This window comes from Myxine glutinosa, chromosome 1 (genome assembly GCF_964187855.1).
Source record: "Myxine glutinosa chromosome 1, kmMyxGlut1.1, whole genome shotgun sequence".
NCBI lineage: Eukaryota > Metazoa > Chordata > Myxini > Myxiniformes > Myxinidae > Myxine > Myxine glutinosa.
In genome coordinates, this window is record NC_136261.1 from 305,951,747 (window position 1) to 305,969,582 (window position 17,836).

General features: G+C 46.9%; 1 protein-coding gene across 12 annotated transcripts in view; it reads left to right on the forward strand.

The window, feature by feature from the left end:
- The window catches only part of LOC137439601 (cadherin EGF LAG seven-pass G-type receptor 2), a 460,955-nt gene that overhangs the window by 321,690 nt on the left and 121,429 nt on the right, over positions 1 to 17,836 (forward strand). For all 12 annotated transcript variants that reach the window (XR_010986965.2, XM_068135567.2, XM_068135551.2 and 9 more), the window contains exon 6: positions 8,007 to 8,164. Coding sequence is in view for 11 of the 12 variants with exons in the window: in XM_068135567.2 (XP_067991668.2) it covers positions 8,007 to 8,164 (158 nt within the window). In the remaining variant the exon portion in view is untranslated. The remainder of the gene's footprint in view (positions 1 to 8,006; positions 8,165 to 17,836) is intronic.

The window sequence follows — 17,836 nt, forward strand, 5'->3', positions numbered from 1 at the left end:
CTGCTGTTCATAACGGACACCTTCTCCGGGCGCCGTTACCTGTGCGACACGGGAGCGCAGGTGAGTATCATTCCCGCCGGCACGTCAGACAAGCACGCCGCGGGTGGGGGCCCCGCACTGCTTGCCGCGAACGGGACGCCCATCCGTACGTACGGAAAACGCTGCCTCTCTCTGCGGTTTGGAGGGCAGGTTTTCCGATGGACGTTCGTCACCGCCGACGTGCCCATGGCATTGCTTGGCGCGGACTTCCTGTGCGCTAATGGGCTCCTGCTCGACGTCAAGCGCAGACGTCTTGTCCAGGCCGAGACGTTCAGCTCGCTCGCTTGTGCGTTGCCCAGCTCAACGAGCGGCTTGCCAAGCGGCTTGCCGAACGGTTCGGTTCCGGCCACGTTGGTCTGTACGCTTCCGGCAGCGGACGCATTCACCCGCCTCCTCGCCGGCTTCCCGGCCCTCACGCGGCCCACCTTCTCGGCGGGGGCCATCAAGCACGGGGTGGCCCATCACATCCCCACCGTCGGGCCACCGGTCTACGCCCGGGCACGCCGCCTCGAGCCGACGAAGCTGGCGGTGGCAAAAGCGGAGTTCGCTACCCTAGAGCGACTCGGCATCGTTCGGCGCTCAGAGAGCGCTTGGGCGTCGCCGCTGCACATCGTGCGGGGACTATCGCCGTCTCAATGACGCCACGACTCCCGACCGCTACCCCGTCCCCCACATTCAGGACTTTTCCGCCCGTTTGGCGGGCAGGTCCTTCTTCTCGAAGGTGGACCTCATACGCGGCTACCATCAGGTCCCCGTCAGGCCGGAGGACGTCCCGAAGACGGCGGTCATCACGCCATTCGGACTCTTCGAGTTCCTGCGCATGCCCTTCGATCTGAAGAATGCGGCTCAGGCGTTCCAGCGACTGATGGACAGCGTCCTGCGCGACTTGGATTTTGTCTACGTCTACCTGGACGATATCCTCGTCGCCAGCGCGTCCCGCGAAGAGCACCTACGCCACCTCCGCACGCTCTTCGAACGCCTGGGCCAGCATGGCCTGATTGTGAACCCCGCAAAGTGCCGGTTCGGCACCGCCACAATCGATTTTCTGGGGCACCGTGTCACCAGGCACTGAGCCGTCCCCCTGCCGGCCAAGGTGGAGGCGGTGAAGGGGTTTCCGCGCCCCCGCACGATCAGAGGGCTGCAGGAGTTCCTGGGCATGGTGAACTTTTACCATCGGTTCCTGCCCCGCATCGCCCAGCTTCTGCGCCCCCTGCACGAAGCTCTCCGAGGTAAGCCGGGCAAAGGCGACGTTACCTGGACCGAGCAGATGGACACGGCGTTCACGGGCGCGAAGCTCGCCTTGGCTAACGCCACCATGCTCGCGCACCCGGCGCCCGATGCTCCGATCGCCCTCACCACCGATGCCTCGGACTACGCGGTGGGCGCGGTGCACGAGCAATGGGTGCGTGGAGCTTGGCAACCGCTGGCGTTCTTTAGCCGGCAGCTTCGCCCGCCCGAACGCCGTTACAGTACCTTCGACCGCGAGTTGCTCGGACTTCACTTGGCGGTCAGGCACTTCCGCCATCTGCTCGAGGGCCGTGCGTTCACTGCCTTCGTCGACCACAAGCCGCTGATCTTCGCGATGGGCAAGGTCACCGAGCCGTGGTCGGCCCGGCAGCAGCGTCACCTCTCGGCCGTGTCCGAGTACACGACGGACATCCAGCACGTCGCGGGGAAGGACAACCCGGTGGCGGATTGCCTTTCCCGGGCCGTCGCCCACGCAGTCCACCTCGGCATCGACTATGCCCGGATGGCAGCGGACCAGGCCGCTGACCCCGACGTCCAGGCCTTGCGGACCGCCGTCACGGGCCTCCGCGTCACCGAGGTGCCGTTCGACGGCACGGGCGCGGCCCTCTTGTGCGACGTCTCCCTCGGGCGTCCTCGCCCCATCGTGCCCGCGGGCTGGCAGCGCCAGGTGTTTGACGCCATCCACGGCCTGTCCCACCCGGGCGCGAGGGCCTCCCAAAGGCTGATCGCCGACAAGTTCGTCTGGCATGGCCTCCGGAAGGCCGTCCGCGGCTGGGCCAGGACGTGCCTCGCGTGCCAGCGCGCCAAGGTGCACCGGCACACCCAGGCCCCGTTGGCCCCGTTCACGGTGCCGGAACGCCGGTTTGACCACGTCCACGTGGACCTGGTGGGACCTCTGCCCCCCTCGCGGGGTTTCACCTACGTCCTCACCATGGTGGACCGCACCACCCGGTGGCCGGAGGCCGTGCCCTTGGCGTCGACAACGGCGGCCGATGTCGCGCAGGCTTTCATCGCCACCTGGGTCGCCCGGTTCGGCGCCCCCTCAGACATCTCATCCGACCGCGGCCCCCAGTTCACCTCGGAGCTCTGGGGGGCGGTTGCGCAGGGGCTCGGGGTCCGGCTGCACCGAACCACGGCCTACCACCCCCAGGCTAACGGCCTGTGTGAGCGATTTCACCGCTCATTGAAGGCCGCGCTCCGGGCCACCCTCCGCGACGGCGGCTGGGTCGACAGGCTCCCCTGGGTCCTGCTGGGCCTCCGGACGGCGCCCAAGGAGGACCTGCGCGCATCCGCGGCGGAGTTGGTCTTCGGGCAACCGCTGCGGGTGCCTGGGGAATTCCTCCCCGACTCCACGGCACCATGGTCCGCTCTGCAAGAGACCGCCCAGAGGTTCGCCCCGGTGCCAACGGCATGCCACGGGCACCCACCGACGCACGTCGCCCCGGAGCTTCGCGCGGCGGAGTACGTCTTCATCCGCCACGATGCCCATCGGACACCACTGCGGCCCCCGTACGACGGGCCTTTCCACGTGCTGGAGACCGGGGCGAAGCACTTCACCCTGGACATCGGCGGTACTCCTGACCGCGTTTCGGTAGACCGCCTCAAGCCGGCCCACCTCGATGTGGACCATCCACCGCCAGTGGCCCGACCCCCACGTCGGGGCCGCCCTCCTGCGGGCGGACCCCCGGCACCGCCCAGCCCCGCCGCCACGCCGCCCCCCGGTCCTGCACCCATCCCAGGGGCAGCCAGGGGCATCCCACCTGGCATCCCTGCACCCCGGACGCCGCCGATCGCCAGGGGGCGCTTCGGCCGGGTCATTCGTCTGCCCCGCAAACTGGCCCTCCAGATGCGCGGGAATTCTGGGGGGGCGCGTGTGGCGGACACAAAAGCCCACTGGCGTGGTGACATCATCCCGCGCACCAAGTGGGCGGTGGCCACGCCCGAGGGGTAGGCGTGGCCTCATGATATACACCGGGCGCCCAGCCCGGAGCGGGACAGTGTTACAGTGAGCTCCTACAATAAAGATGTTTATATGTTACCGCTTGTCCGCTTCCTCCTTGCTCACAAGCAGCGCGCGTAACGGCGCGCTTTATATATATATATATATATATATATATATATATATATATATATATGTATGTATGTATATATATATATATATATATATATATATATATATATATATATATATATATATATATATATATATATATATATACATATATATATATATATATATATATATATATATATATATATACATATATATAATCGGGAGGTTAAATCAGACGCGGACGTAGCTTCAGGACGTCGATCTTTAATTTGACAAGCTTTCGACCAACAAAGGTCTACTTCTTAGTCTACAAAAACAACAGGCATGTATATCAGTCAAGTATGTATAGTGATATGTGTGTAAGATGTGCGATATGTGTAGAAAATGCATACAAAAGGAAGAGCCATGCCAAAGCTCACTCACCGTCCCCAAGTTCAACGGAAGTGAAGCGCAGCTTACCGTTTGCGTTACAGTTCCGGTGCACGTGCATATACAAATATAGAGATACATACATACATAAACACACAAGCATATATTCATATACCATTTATATTCATATAATATATTTATATATCTATCTATAATTCCACTAATCTCTGTGTGTATGTTTGTTTGTATGTTTGTATGTTTGTATGTTTGTATGTTTGTCTGTGACCGCTGTTTCTCGACAACTACCGGTCCGATATACTTGAAACTTGCCAGGTATATTGCTGGGGACCCGAGGATGTGCCTTTTCAAGGTTTTAAATTAATCGCAGAAGTAGTTACCGAGCTATGTCCAAAAAACGATTCAACCAATCAGACAGCAGCGAGCTATCACGTGTGCCGAACGTGGCGAACAGACTCTGCCTCGGATGGCACATTTGAGAGCGTATTCATTTATTTCCCGTCGGCAAACTATGTTGCCGTTAAACTATGTTTTAAAACTAATAAAAACTAATTTGCGATTCATCGTATTCATCGCTTCACATTTGTGACAGTGAAGACTTCACTTCCGGCAGCCAATCACAGGACGCGTTGTTGCGAGCCCGAGAGCCTGCGCCATTACGGTTCGTAATTCGATTTCTTCCGGAGAAAATAATAATTTCTCGATTTCTTATGCGCATTATTTCTCCCAATTCAGTCAAAGCGAAGGGCGGAAGCGAAGAGCGTTGTTTTTTTTGTTTACGGGCGTACGGGCGGGGTAGAGCGTACGGGTAGCGTTTTTTTTTTTTTTTGGCAAGGAACGGGCACCCACGTACGGGCGAGCTATGGCGATTTAGCCGTTCGCCGTTCGCTTTGGCGTTGCGAATGGGCCAAACCATTTCATGTAAATAGAGGGGGGGGGGGGGGGTTCTGTGGTCGTTGCGAATGGACCAAACCATTTCATGTAAATAGAGGGGGGGGATTGTCACCGTACTCGCAAGCCGTTCGCCGTTCGCTTTGGCGTTGCGAATGGACCAAACCATTTCATGTAAATAGAGGGGGGGGATATAATTTTAGATATATATATAGTACGGGCATATATATAGTACGGGCATGCCCTAGTTTATATAAATGACATATAAAGGTAGAATGAATGAATGAATGAATGAATGAATGGGTTATGGTTAATGATTTGATTGGGTTGATGTAGGAACATTCTTTAATCATCAAAATTTATGCCATGAGGGATTTTTGTCTGAAGTTTATGTATCCAAAAGGACTCACGTTTCAGGATCGTGGTGTGTGATCGATTTGTGATTGATTCAATGGCAGAGATCTGAATGTCATTTATAGAGTGATCCGGTTGATTAAAGTGTATCGTGTAAGGTAGAGATTTGCCCTGACTGGTGTGGAAGTTGTTGATTTCTGACCGGGTGTTATTAAATCGTGTGTAGAGTGTATTCTCAGTTTTTCCAACATATTGTTTGTTGCACTTTTGGCAAGTGATTAGGTATATGACCCATGTAGATTTGCAGTTCATATCGGAGGTGATGGGGAATTTTTGTCCAGTGCTAGAACTACAAAATTTGTTTCCTTCTTGTAAATGCTTGTGAATAATACATTTGTTTGCTGTGCATTTATAGAAGCCAGGGATCCTAGTTTGTTTGTTGTGGGGCTGTGGGTGCTTTGCTTTTACCAAGAGGTCCCTGAGTGTCCGACCACGTCGAAATGATGTTAGTGGAGGTTGAGGAAATGTGGTGCCGAGTGTTTCTGATTGATGGAGGAGAGGAAGGGCCTTATTCAGAATACTTGGCAATTGGGATGAGGTCGGAGAGTAGGTGGTTACCAGTGGGACACGGTTAGTTGCAGGTTTGGGTTTGTAAGTCAGAAGGTCTGCTCTCGGTATGCGTTTTGCTCGGTTTATTGCTTCTTTCACAGAGTGAGGGTCATAGTTTCTTGCAATGAAGTGTGTTTCTAATTGGCAGAGAGAAGTTTCTTCTGCCATTTTTGTTGAGCAAATGCGTCTTACTCTGAGTGCTTGACTGTATGGTATGCTTGCAATTGTATGTTTAGGATTGTATGAACTTGCAATTGTATGAACGATAACTGTAAGCTGCGCTTCACTTCCGCTGAACTTGGGGACGGTGAGTGAGCTTTAGTGTGGCTCTTCCCTTTGTATGCATTTGCTACACACATCACACATCTTACACACATGTCACTATACATACTTGTCTGATATACATGCCTGTTGTTTCTGTAGAGTGTAGACTAAGAAGAAGACCTTTGTTGGTCGAAAGCTTGTCGAAAATTAAAGATCGACCGTCCTGAAGCTACGTCCGCGTCTGATTTAATCTCCGGATTATTTATTTAATGCAAATGAGACGCCCTGCTCGTACTGTGGAGTTTCTACTATTTCTCACAGTTATATATATATATATATATATATATATATATATATATATATATATATATATATATATATATATATATATATATATGTATATATATATATTGTTGTGTGATTCCCTCAGGTGAACACCACAGGGATCACGAATGGCCAATAGCGAGCTTTTAACTCCGAAGGCGATGATCAAATGCGGATTTCACTATATATGTGCGGGAGGAAGAAAGAAGAAGAAGAAGCTGAAGCACTTGCCTGAGCGATCCCGCCGGGCAGTCTTCAACCTGCAGAAAATAACTCAAACAAAAACCGGGTTTAGAATGTACAGAAAATAACGAAAGGATTTATTAAAAGAAATGACGAGGACAAGCGCAGTTGGAGTGAACGAACGGTGCGCTAAGGCCTGGCTACTGCGCGCCAAGGTGTGTTTTCCCGCGCAAGGATGCGTTTTCCCGCGCAAGGACGCGGGGGCTGTGACGATTTCTGACGGGGTTCAAGAGCCGCTCAAAGCTGAGTACAAAAACAAACATGCATTATTTTCCAGTTATATTTCTTCTTGTTTTGTATACGAGTCTGTATAGAGGGTCCCTCGGTTAGGAATTTTAGTTTACCGTACATTCTTTTGTTACCGGCATTTCTTTCAATTAAGGCGGTATTTTTGCATTATAATTCCGTGTCGGTTTGAATTGATTACCAGGGTCGAGGACGTCCAGTGGGATTCGTCCAGGCAAGAGCTTCGCTGCCCTCATCCCCTGCGCGTATTCACACTGCCATTGGATTGAATGCCTCGGAGTTTAAGCTCGTTCGGCTATCCGTCTCTCGGGGTGTTCACCCCGGGAACGCGACTATATATATATATATATATATTGTTCGGTACCTGCAATTTAGGCTTCTCCATCTCATTGAAAACAATACACTAAAAAATTTTATGTATTTAAACATTGCCATTTTTGAAATGGTGGCTTAAAGAGGGATTTGCTTGGGTGATGGAAGTAGTTAAGAAACTTTCAATAACCATTAGCCTATAAATTAGCATATTCATAGCACCAATTAATTGGGAAGGTGAGGAATGGCTTTCGTCAGAATGAGACATCCATGCTCTATTCCCCTTTTTGCTCTACTTGCTTTCAAAGAACATTGCCAACTGATGAATGTTGAAAGTCACACGATAGCTTTTGTGAAAAGTAGGCGAGTTATCGCTGGCACCATGTACAATTCCAGTTGAATGTCAGGCCTGGCCAGCTGGTTCGTTAAACGCTGTGCACAAACTTTCCCTGGTAAATTACATGATAAAGTGGGAGTCATTTGGGGCATTAAAAGAGTAGAAGTGCTTTGTTTTGAGGCAAAAACACAACATTAATAATAATATTATCTCTTGGTGTATGAGATCAGAATAAAATAATGTAACATGATGGACTCGGTCTTTCTGATCACAAGGTATTATGAGGTAATTAAGACGCAAGTAAAGGCCGGCCGTTTTTCCCACCATGCCTGCCATATCTGCACCACATCACATTTACCTACTGAAGGCTAATTGCTAATTATTCGGAAAACTGGAGTAAAAGAATGATACAATTATTGTCAAATGTAATTGAAAGGTACTCTGGGATATTTAACTGCCACAAGCTAAATGCAGTCGTGATACCTGGTTTCTTATCACCATTTAAAAGGTGTGCTTTGAGATTTCTCCCTCCGTTGTAAGCACTGAACCCAAGCAGAAGACTGGTGGTTTCTTAAGGGGAGTGCACTAGCAAATGAGCTATCTGCCTGTGTTCATTCCAGTTTATATTTAGATGCTGACTTTAAATTTCCCCAAGAGCATCACAAAATGTAATGTCTCGTTTTATGATGTGTGCCGCAGCCTAATGTTGGCAAGGAGGGGCTTGTGCGAGGACCTTCGGAGGAGAAGGTGGCGGTGGTTTCCGTGGACGACTGCGACACGGCCATTGCCATAAAATTTGGACACACCATCGGCAATTACTCCTGTGCAGCACAGGGGCACCAGACTGGCTCCAAAAAGTATGGATGACACGACGCATGCACATAGTTTGCCCTCACACTGTGTTGCTTTGTCATGTCTATAACCAGAATCTGATTGACACATGACACACGATTCATGAATAAATGGTCCACAATGCAAAAGCACATGAATTAGCACTCAGACCACATTGGCTTTCTGCATGTAGGCTGCTGTGCATTATCTGTTTTAGCAAAGTTGAGTGTGCACGTCAAAACTGTTACAAAAACACTGCATGTTCAACACTAGCCCGTGGTATCCTGGTTATGGAGAAGACACTGGACTTGCCAAAGGAGTGTGCTCAAACCGGACTGAAGTCGCATTAAAAAAAAAAAACACCTTCGGAGGCCATTTTTCCCCTGCAGAGCAGGGGTTGGCCTTTTTTGGGCACCGTGGTCCCCTTTTTGAAGCAATGTTTAATGGCCGGATGCCCTTCCTGCCGCCAACCCTGTTAGTCGCCTCTTGCGACACACAGGGAATTACCAGTGAACTGGTACTCAATTTGCCGACCTCGGAAGGATGACAGGCTGAGTAAACCCCCCTGGTGTTAATTCAGCGATCGACCGAGATTCGAACACCAGGATCCGAGGATCCCAAGCCGGCACCCCAACCGCTAAGCCAACACCAGGCCTACTGAAGTCACATAAAGGGTTTAAATCCTAGAAAGAAACAGGGCGAGGCCAATCTCCACCAGATTTTGCATACATGTTGGTTATACCCAGGGTCAGGTAATGGTCACAACCATACCGTCTTACAGAGGGGGTAGACAATTGAGAATTTTCGTCTGCGCACGTGCCACAATGCAAGTGGTTTACTGACCCCTGCTGCAAACCGGGTTTATTAGCCATTGTGCAAAATATGTTTTCCCCACTGCCCTCACTATCCGCCCACGCCACCCCTACCCCCCTACCCAGGCTGCTCCAGAAGGGAGCGGGTCTTCCTTGTCACTTAAATACTGCACACAGACATTCCAGGGAATAATGCAGCGAGTATAGTCTCTAATGTATCACGCCATATTTACAAGAAACATCGCAAGCATCGCACCATATAAGAATGCGAGCGGGCTCTTTCAAGCAACACTGCTTCAAGGCTGCACATGACAATCATATTTGAAGTGTCCAAAGGAGCAGATACGAGCCCTGCCCGGGCATCCGTGGGCAGTTGGACATGCCGCTTCACAAGCTCTGTTTGCAAAATAGAATTCCTTCACCATGCGCGACCAGTCGCCCATCATTTGCAATAGTGAAAGTTAAAATAATAGGCTGGACTGTGGAGCTGTGTGAACGCAAGGGATGAGAGGAATGTGTTTTTAACCGCTGTTCATGGCTAAACGAGAAAAAGCACAGACGAGTGTGGTTCGAGATCGTGCAATCGAGCGGAAAATGGGGCATCGCGAAAGTGAATTCCCACATCGGCTTTGTTACAAATGACTGCATTTGCCGGGCACTGGTACAGATACAGAAGGCACGTCTTGTGCTCACGTGGCATTCCATGTTATACCTCTTGTGCTCACGTGGCATTCCATGTTATACCTGAACGCATGCATGCAGGTCTCATGAGATGTATGCTCACGGTGGATGTGTGCACAGCATCGGTTAGACTGATCACTGAATCAGGACATTTGTGGTTGAGAAAATTAGTATAATCCACGTTATGAACGTCATATAATTGGTTGCAATAAAACAGCATGTAAAAATGTTATCAGAGGAGATTATTATAGGGGACATTCAGTCGATTGTGGACATGAGAGATGTATGACAACCACTTCTGGAAGATTGACCCAAATGCTCAGATTTCATTTGTTATTACTTGATTAGTCTCACCCCGAAGGGAATGCGATACTATTGGTGTGTGTGTGTGTGTGTGTGTGTGTGTGTGTGTGTGTGTGTGTGTGTGTGTGTGTGTGTCCGCATCTATATATTTTCATTTTAAATAATAGTTTTCTCTGCAGCCGCTTGTCCGATTGATGCAAAACTGTAAACCTAGGAGGGACTCCAATGTAGAATACGTTATTGCTAACTCTGATGTCATAGGTCGTATGTTACGGTCGCCGTATATTGGATTAAAGGTCATAATGTCATAGGTCGTATATTGGATTAATGGAAAAAAATTGGACATTATTTTCTCTTAAACCGCTGAACAAAAAAAAAATGAATCTTAGCATGTCATTAATAACCCATGGGATATATAGGGCGATACTGATGACATCATTGGTGAAGTGGTATTCCAGCCATAATTGGTTGAATTGAAATCCTCATCCAAAAATGGTTTTCTTTGCAATCACTTGGCTGATCGATGCGAAACTTTAAACATAGGAAGGACTCCCCATTGAGAATATTGTATTGCTAATTCTGACATCAAAGGTCACATGGTATGGCAGCCATATGGGATTAAAGGGAAAAAATGTGGACATCATTTTCTCCGAAAGCCGCTCAACGAAAAAAATTAAACTTGCCATATGTCGTCAACTCCCCATGGTGTATAATTTGGACATGTGGTGATAACAATGATGTCACCGGTGAAGTAGTATTCCAGCCATAATTGGCTGGACTATGGATTGTTAATAAGGTGTGGATTCCTAGATGAATTTGTTCTTCATGGTGGTGCTCATGAAGAGATGGAGCTTTAAAAGGGCAAAGGGTGCGAGAGAGAGATGGTATAAGACAACGAGCAGTAGGGCCTGGGCGGTGCCGCTGTCTCTTGATGGATGATGCCAATGGTGATCAGAACCATGTACTGTACAGCATCCAGGAGAGAGAGGAAGGTTGCAGGAGTGGTGCCCCCCCCCTCCCCCCCAACCTCTTTCAATATGCCTCACTTCTTCCATCTTATAATGCTTATCTCCTCCTAACTTATTTGCCTCTTTCCTGCCCTCACCACCCCTAAACTCCCTTTTCTCCTATCCACTGCCTCCACCTTTATTTCCTCAAAGTAATTTCTTTCAAGTTATTTTCCTATATCATATTGAAATGAAATGACAAAAATATGTTATTATTCTTCTTCTTTTATACAATGCTCTGCACAAGGCGTCGGTTCTGCCGAAGCAGTTTTTTTAGCTTGGGGGGCTACAATCCTGGATGGGCCACCACTCTGACTCATAACACTTGCCTTGAATGTGCAGGAATTTGTAATTTATCCATGGTGCCGAAAATAGCTCTCCTACTCTCCATTAAAGGCACTGTCGGATCTTTAAAGTCGATGAACTAATTCTGGGATGGGATTCCCAGTTTAATGTCCGGCACATATTGATGCCTCGCCCTGCCTGCGAAACAACAGGGTGACAATTTATAGCTGGGTCGAGATTCAAACTCAAGGCTATAGATATTGTGTGATTAATGTTAGCTCTTTCACGAGCCTCGATCTTGTATACCACAAAAAAAAAAAAAAAAAAAATAGAGATTGGAGGTGAGTGTGCACACCTCTAGCCGATCCTGCCAGCACCAAAAAGATGTAATTAAACTTACAATGTTCTTCCAAAAAAAAGTGACGTACTGATATTAATGTAACCTGATCTCATTTGTAAGTTGTTAATTTTTTTGTTTTTTGTTTTTTTTGTATACAAGATCGAGGCTCTTGAAAGAGCTAACATTAATCGCACAAAAAGTCAAACCGACACATAAAACATATAATAAGGGGAGCGGTAGACAAGATGGGGAGGGAAGGGGAAGCACACAAACACAACAACTTATCTTCCCATGCCAATAACTCATAGGCATACTTTCCTGAATGTAGGGCCTAGTACTACGCGTAAGTTCCTTGTCTCCGATAATTGTTTTTTATTTCCTGTGTGACTGAGCTTGCTTCTTTTTTTATTTTCGTGTGCAATTAAATAATTATTGTTGCATGGAGTCATGATTCACTGTGCAGCAACAGCCATTCTTCTGGCTTTGCGGTTGGAGAGCCAATCTGTCCTGAAGGAAGATTAATCATCCTTTCGGATGCTTAATCATGTGTTCATTTCTTACAGAATGAATACCATCGGCGGAAGAAATTCAATTGCCTGTTTTTCTTTGTTTAATTATATCCCCGGCTTCTGCAACATTGTCGCTGTGTTGGTAACAATGAAGCAGATTGGCAAAAAAATATTCTTCCAAACCACAAACAGAGGTTATGAAGGGCATTTCAAGAAGTTACATAAGCGAGATAAGTCATAGTAGACCAGGACACGCCAACATTATTTAAAATTGTCAAAATATGCCAAAAAAATATTTTTTTAAAGATATATTATTAATAATAATGTACAAGTCAGGAGACGACGATGGTTCATGAGCGAGCGGTATTCAATGACAAAGGACGGACTGTAACCGAAACAGGCCCGGACAGGCCAGGCCTGGAAATGTCAAAACGAAGGTTCCTGACCTTGAAATGAGATAGAAAATAATGTATAATCAGTTATGAGGTTAGTTAGCGACACAATACCGAAAATTCGGTGAAAAATGAAATGAAAAAAAAATGAAAAGAATGAAAAATCGAGCTCCGTGGGGCTAGACACGTGACATTGGCCTAACCAAATATCGAAACCCCTGTCAGATTCCACCAAACCCCTCGGAGAAGATGTAGCTTGAACTCGATTACCCCCTAAAAATACATCTTTTTCGGGCGTGGCTCCGCCCACAATGGGCGCAATACGCCCACTCCAGGCAGGACACAACTAGATCATGATATCAACCTCCCACCCAAGTTTCATCAAGATCGGATGATATCATCGGGTAGTTATGCTGCGGACAGACAGACACACACACAGACACACAGACAAACGCACACACATGACGAATATCGTGGTCACTTGATAACTCGTGAACCAATACTTGTGTAATTAAATATAAGGCTGGTTTGTCTTGGACTATTATGATGTATCTCGTCGGTCTAACTTTTTCAATGCATAATGTGCAGGAACAGGGCCCACATCATTGTTCTAACCTCCGCCAGGTGTTTCTGTCATGTGAAGAAATTTATAACGAGCCCTGTCATTGAATCCTTACATTCAACTGATTGCAAGGACGACAGACAACTTTATACTCTCACTTGAGACGACATGCTCGTGATAGTTTGTAGTCCAAGTTCCGTTAAAAAAAAAAAACGAATTAAACTCAAAGTAGATGGCTCGCAGGCAAAATGCTCTTCCAAATGAACTCTCCTGTATACAATACTAGCAGGGGTACCCGGCATTGCCAGGGGTATTTTTAGTGGGCCTAAAACATTTTCCTACACCCACTAAGGAGTGGTGTTAATTTTCCTACACCCACTAAGGAGTTTTGGCGCCAGGAAGGGCATCCGGCCATAAAAACATTGCCTCAAACAGGGAACCATGATTGTCATGGGGCCCGCAAGGCTACCCCCTGCTTTAGCGGAGAAAATGGCCTAAAAACGATCATTCATTCACTAAGGTGTGGGGTCCCTACACACTTCCCCGCTCCCAAGATAGATCGATTAAAAGAAAAAAATCCCCCAAAAATCCTACTTTTAATTTTTTTTTCACACTTCCGCGCCCCCAAGATAGATCGATTGAAAGAAAAAACAATCCCCAAAAATCCAACTTTTAATGTTTTTTTTCACACTTCCCCGCCCCCAAGATAGATCGATTGAAAGAAAAAACAATCCCCAAAAATCCAACTTTTAATGTTTTTTTTCACACTTCCCCCACTCACAAGATAGATCGATTGAAAGAAAAAACAATCCCCAAAAATCCAACTTTTAATATTTTTTTTCACACTTCCCCGCTCCCAAGATAGATCGATTAAAAGAAGAAACAATCCCCAAAAATCCAACTTTGAATTTTTTTTCACACTTCCCCGCCCCCAAGATAGATCGATTAAAACAAAAAACAATCCCCAACAATCCAACTTTTAATTTTTTTTTCACACTTCCCCGCTCCCATGATAGATCGATTAAAAGAAAAAACAATCCCCAAAAATCCAACTTTTAATGTTTTTTTTCACACCCCCACACAAGATATATCGATTGAAAGAAAAAACAATCCCCAAAAATCCAACTTTTAATATTTTTTTCACACTTCCCCGCTCCCAAGATAGATCGATTAAAAGAAGAAACAATCCCCAAAAATCCAACTTTGAATTTTTTTTCACACTTCCCCGCCCCCAAGATAGATCGATTAAAACAAAAAACAATCCCCAACAATCCAACTTTTAATTTTTTTTCACACTTCCCCGCTCCCAAGATAGATCGATTAAAAGAAAAAGCAATCACCAAAAATCCAACTTTTAATGTTTTTTTTCACACTTCCCCACTCACAAGATAGATCGACTGAAAGAAAAAACAATCCCCAAAAATCCAACTTTTAATATTTTTTTCACACTTCTCCGCTCCCAGGATAGATCGATGAAAAAGAAGAAACAATCCCCAAAAATCCAACTTTGAAATTTTTTTTTCACACTTCCCCACTCCAAAGACAGATCGATTAAAAGAAGAAACAATCCCTAAAAATCCAACTTTTAATTTTTTTTCACACTTCCCTGCTCCCAAGACAGATCGATTAAAAGAAAAAACAATCCCCAAAAATCCAACTTTTAATATTTTTTCCCCCAAATTTTTTTTTTGCCCAAAACACCCTCTGGCACTCACTGATGAACCTCTTTGATGAAGATCCATTCAGCCATCTCTGAGATAAACACACAGACAGACAAACGGCTCTCTTTTTGTATAGATTAACCAGAAGTAATAACTTTGTCCTACAAAGGATCATGCTTTTCTCCTATGAATGTGTTAGGGGTTCAAGTCTCTTTTCTTCGCATATTAATATCTTAATTTTCTCAACTCACCTGGATAATTCATTCAAGTGACCCACTGATGTCAGTTTGTAGCTGCTCTTCACCCAATAGTCTCCTCCAAATGATTCAAAAAGCTCAGTCCATTTGGATTAAGTGTTACGTGCTCCTCCCCAAACCCCGGTCACGGTGTACCTCCGAGCCCCGAGAGGAGTCACGGCAGAAAGATGTGTTATTCTGTGTGTCAAAGATCAATAGTGAAACCACACCAATTGTTACCAACAAACAAGTATTGTATTAAGGTCACACAAGAATAACAGCACAAAAACAATAGTAATCAATTATACAACCAATATATCATTCCTATGATGGTACCATCAGTTTCGTACAATGTAACTCACTGTGCTCCAAGTGAGCGAAAATAACATTCCCAATGTCTCTGTCCCAGCTTTAAGCCAAAGTTGATCCACGCTCCAGTGATCGTCAGAACGATGTTGTATCGAGACCAGAATCCCGCTCGGTTGACAGTCACACTGCCAAAGATGGGCAAAGGTGTCCTCAAAAGGCGACTGGGAAATCACACCTTCGGGTATGGACGTTCAACGGCTCCCAATCGGCAAACTGCAATTTCCCACTCAAAATCCACGTTACACACACACACACCAGGTTAACGGCTGGATGCGTTGAAATGGTTGAAGCGAGGGGAAAACCTGGAGCGATGCGAAATCAGGCGCGAGGGAAAATGGCCAAAGGTCCGTTCTCGAGACGTAACGGCACTCCAATGATTCTCTTCGGAATCAACCGCAAAACCTGTCACGCAGGTTTATCTGTCACAGCGATAACAACTCTGTCGCAGGAACCCCTTTCCCAGGAAACCCCAAAGTTCACTTGTGACCCCCGTTCGCCAGCGTTTGCTCAAAACCTCAACGCAGCTCGGCTCCTCCTCCGACCTCACTCGCTCCGCCTCCTCTCCTCTTCTTCTTCCTCTTCTTCGTCCAGTTCCCGATCTGGTTTCCAGTTTCTTTTAAAACACTAACTTTTTTTACCTTTTTGAAAACAGTAATCTCTATTTCACTTAAACGATAACAATAATAAAAAACCACCGTTTAGAGGCCATTTTTCCCCGCAAAGCGGGGGTTGGCCTTTTCGGGGACCGTGGTTGTTGTTGTTTTTTGGTCCCCTTTTTGAAGCAATGTTTTACGGCCGGATGCCCTTCCTGACGCCAACCCTTTTTGTCGCCTTTTTACGACAAGCAGGGAATTACCAGTGAACTGGTACTCAATTTGCCGACCTCAGAAGGATGACAGGCTGAGTCAACCCCCCTGGCGTTAATTCAGCGATCGACCGGGATTCGAACCCAGGATCCTTGGATCCTAAGCTGGCACCCTAGCCGCTAGCCCAACACCAGGGCCAGGATAACAATAATAGCACATGGAACCAAAAATGTTTACAGTGGATGAGAACCACAACAACGGAACTGACGAATCCGTAACACTTCCCCCCCTCAAGAAAGAAAGCTGGAACATAGTGAAAACTTTCTTTGCATGCAAAAACTCTTTTAACAAACAAAAGTAAAACTCACTCCCAAATGATCAATTCACGTGAGCAACAATAATTAATATTCCCCAAAATAAAGCAACAAAACTTCCAAACAACCTAAAGGAATTTCCAAAGTTAGTTCACTCTGGATAAAGCATCAGCAACGACATTGTCCCTGCCCTTTACATGCTCAATTTCCAAGTTGAACTCCTGCAAAGCCAAACTCCATCTCATCAACCTCTGATTTTTATTTTTCATTTTTTGAATGAAGGTTATGGGGTTGTGATCAGTGAAGACTTTTAAAGGAAAGGTAGTAGTTCCTAGATACACCTCATAATGCTGAAGCGCTAGCAGGAGAGCAAGGATCTCTTTTTCCACGGTGGCATAATTTGCCTGGTGTTTGTTAAACTTTTTGGAAAAGTAGCACACCGGGTGATCCACTCCATCCTCATCTTCCTGTAATAGAACTGCCCCAGCCCCCACATCACTTGCATCAATGGCCAACTTGAATGGTTCTTGAAAATCCGGGGCTGCCAGGACAGGAGAGCTCATTAATATCGCTTTGACGTGGGCAAAGGCAGCCTGACATTTATCATCCCAAACAAACTTGGTCTCTTTCCTCAGAAAATTCGTTAAAGGGGCTAACACATCAGAAAAATTCCTGCAGAACCGCCGGTACCAACCAGCCATACCCAAGAATCTCATAAGCTCCTTCTTCCCTTTTGGAACTTGGAAGCGATCAATGGCTTCTATCTTGGCTGTCACCGGTTGCACCTGACCCTGACCTACGACATGGCCTAGGAACACCACCTGTGCTTTTACAAACTCACTCTTAGATAAGTTGATGGTCAACCCTGCCTCGGTCAATTTCTTGAAAAATGCATGAATTTGTTTAATATGATCTTCCATGGTCATAGTGTGGATGATGACATCATCCAGATAAGCCTCCACCCCCTCAAGGTCTGCAATGAGCTTATTAATCAGCCGTTGAAATGTAGCAGGCCCGTTTTTCAATCCAAAGGGAAGAACCTTGTACTGATACAACCCATTTGGTGTGACTAAAGCCGAGATTTCCTTGGCTCTATCAGCAAGAGGAATCTGCCAATACCCTTTCAGCAAGTCAAATTTAGTTACAAATTTAGCTGGGCCTATTCTATCAATACAGTCATCAATCCTCGGGATGGGATACGAGTCGGTCTTGGTCACTGCATTAACCCGTTTTAAATCCGCACAACAGCGAAAACTGCCATAGGGTTTTGGAACCAACACACATGGTGAGCTCCATTCACTGCTGCTTGGTTCGATGATGTCATTCTCCAACATATACTGAACCTCCTTCCGAAGATACTCCATCTTCACAGGGATCATCCGATAGGGGTGTTGCTTCACAGGAGTGGCTTCCCCCACCTC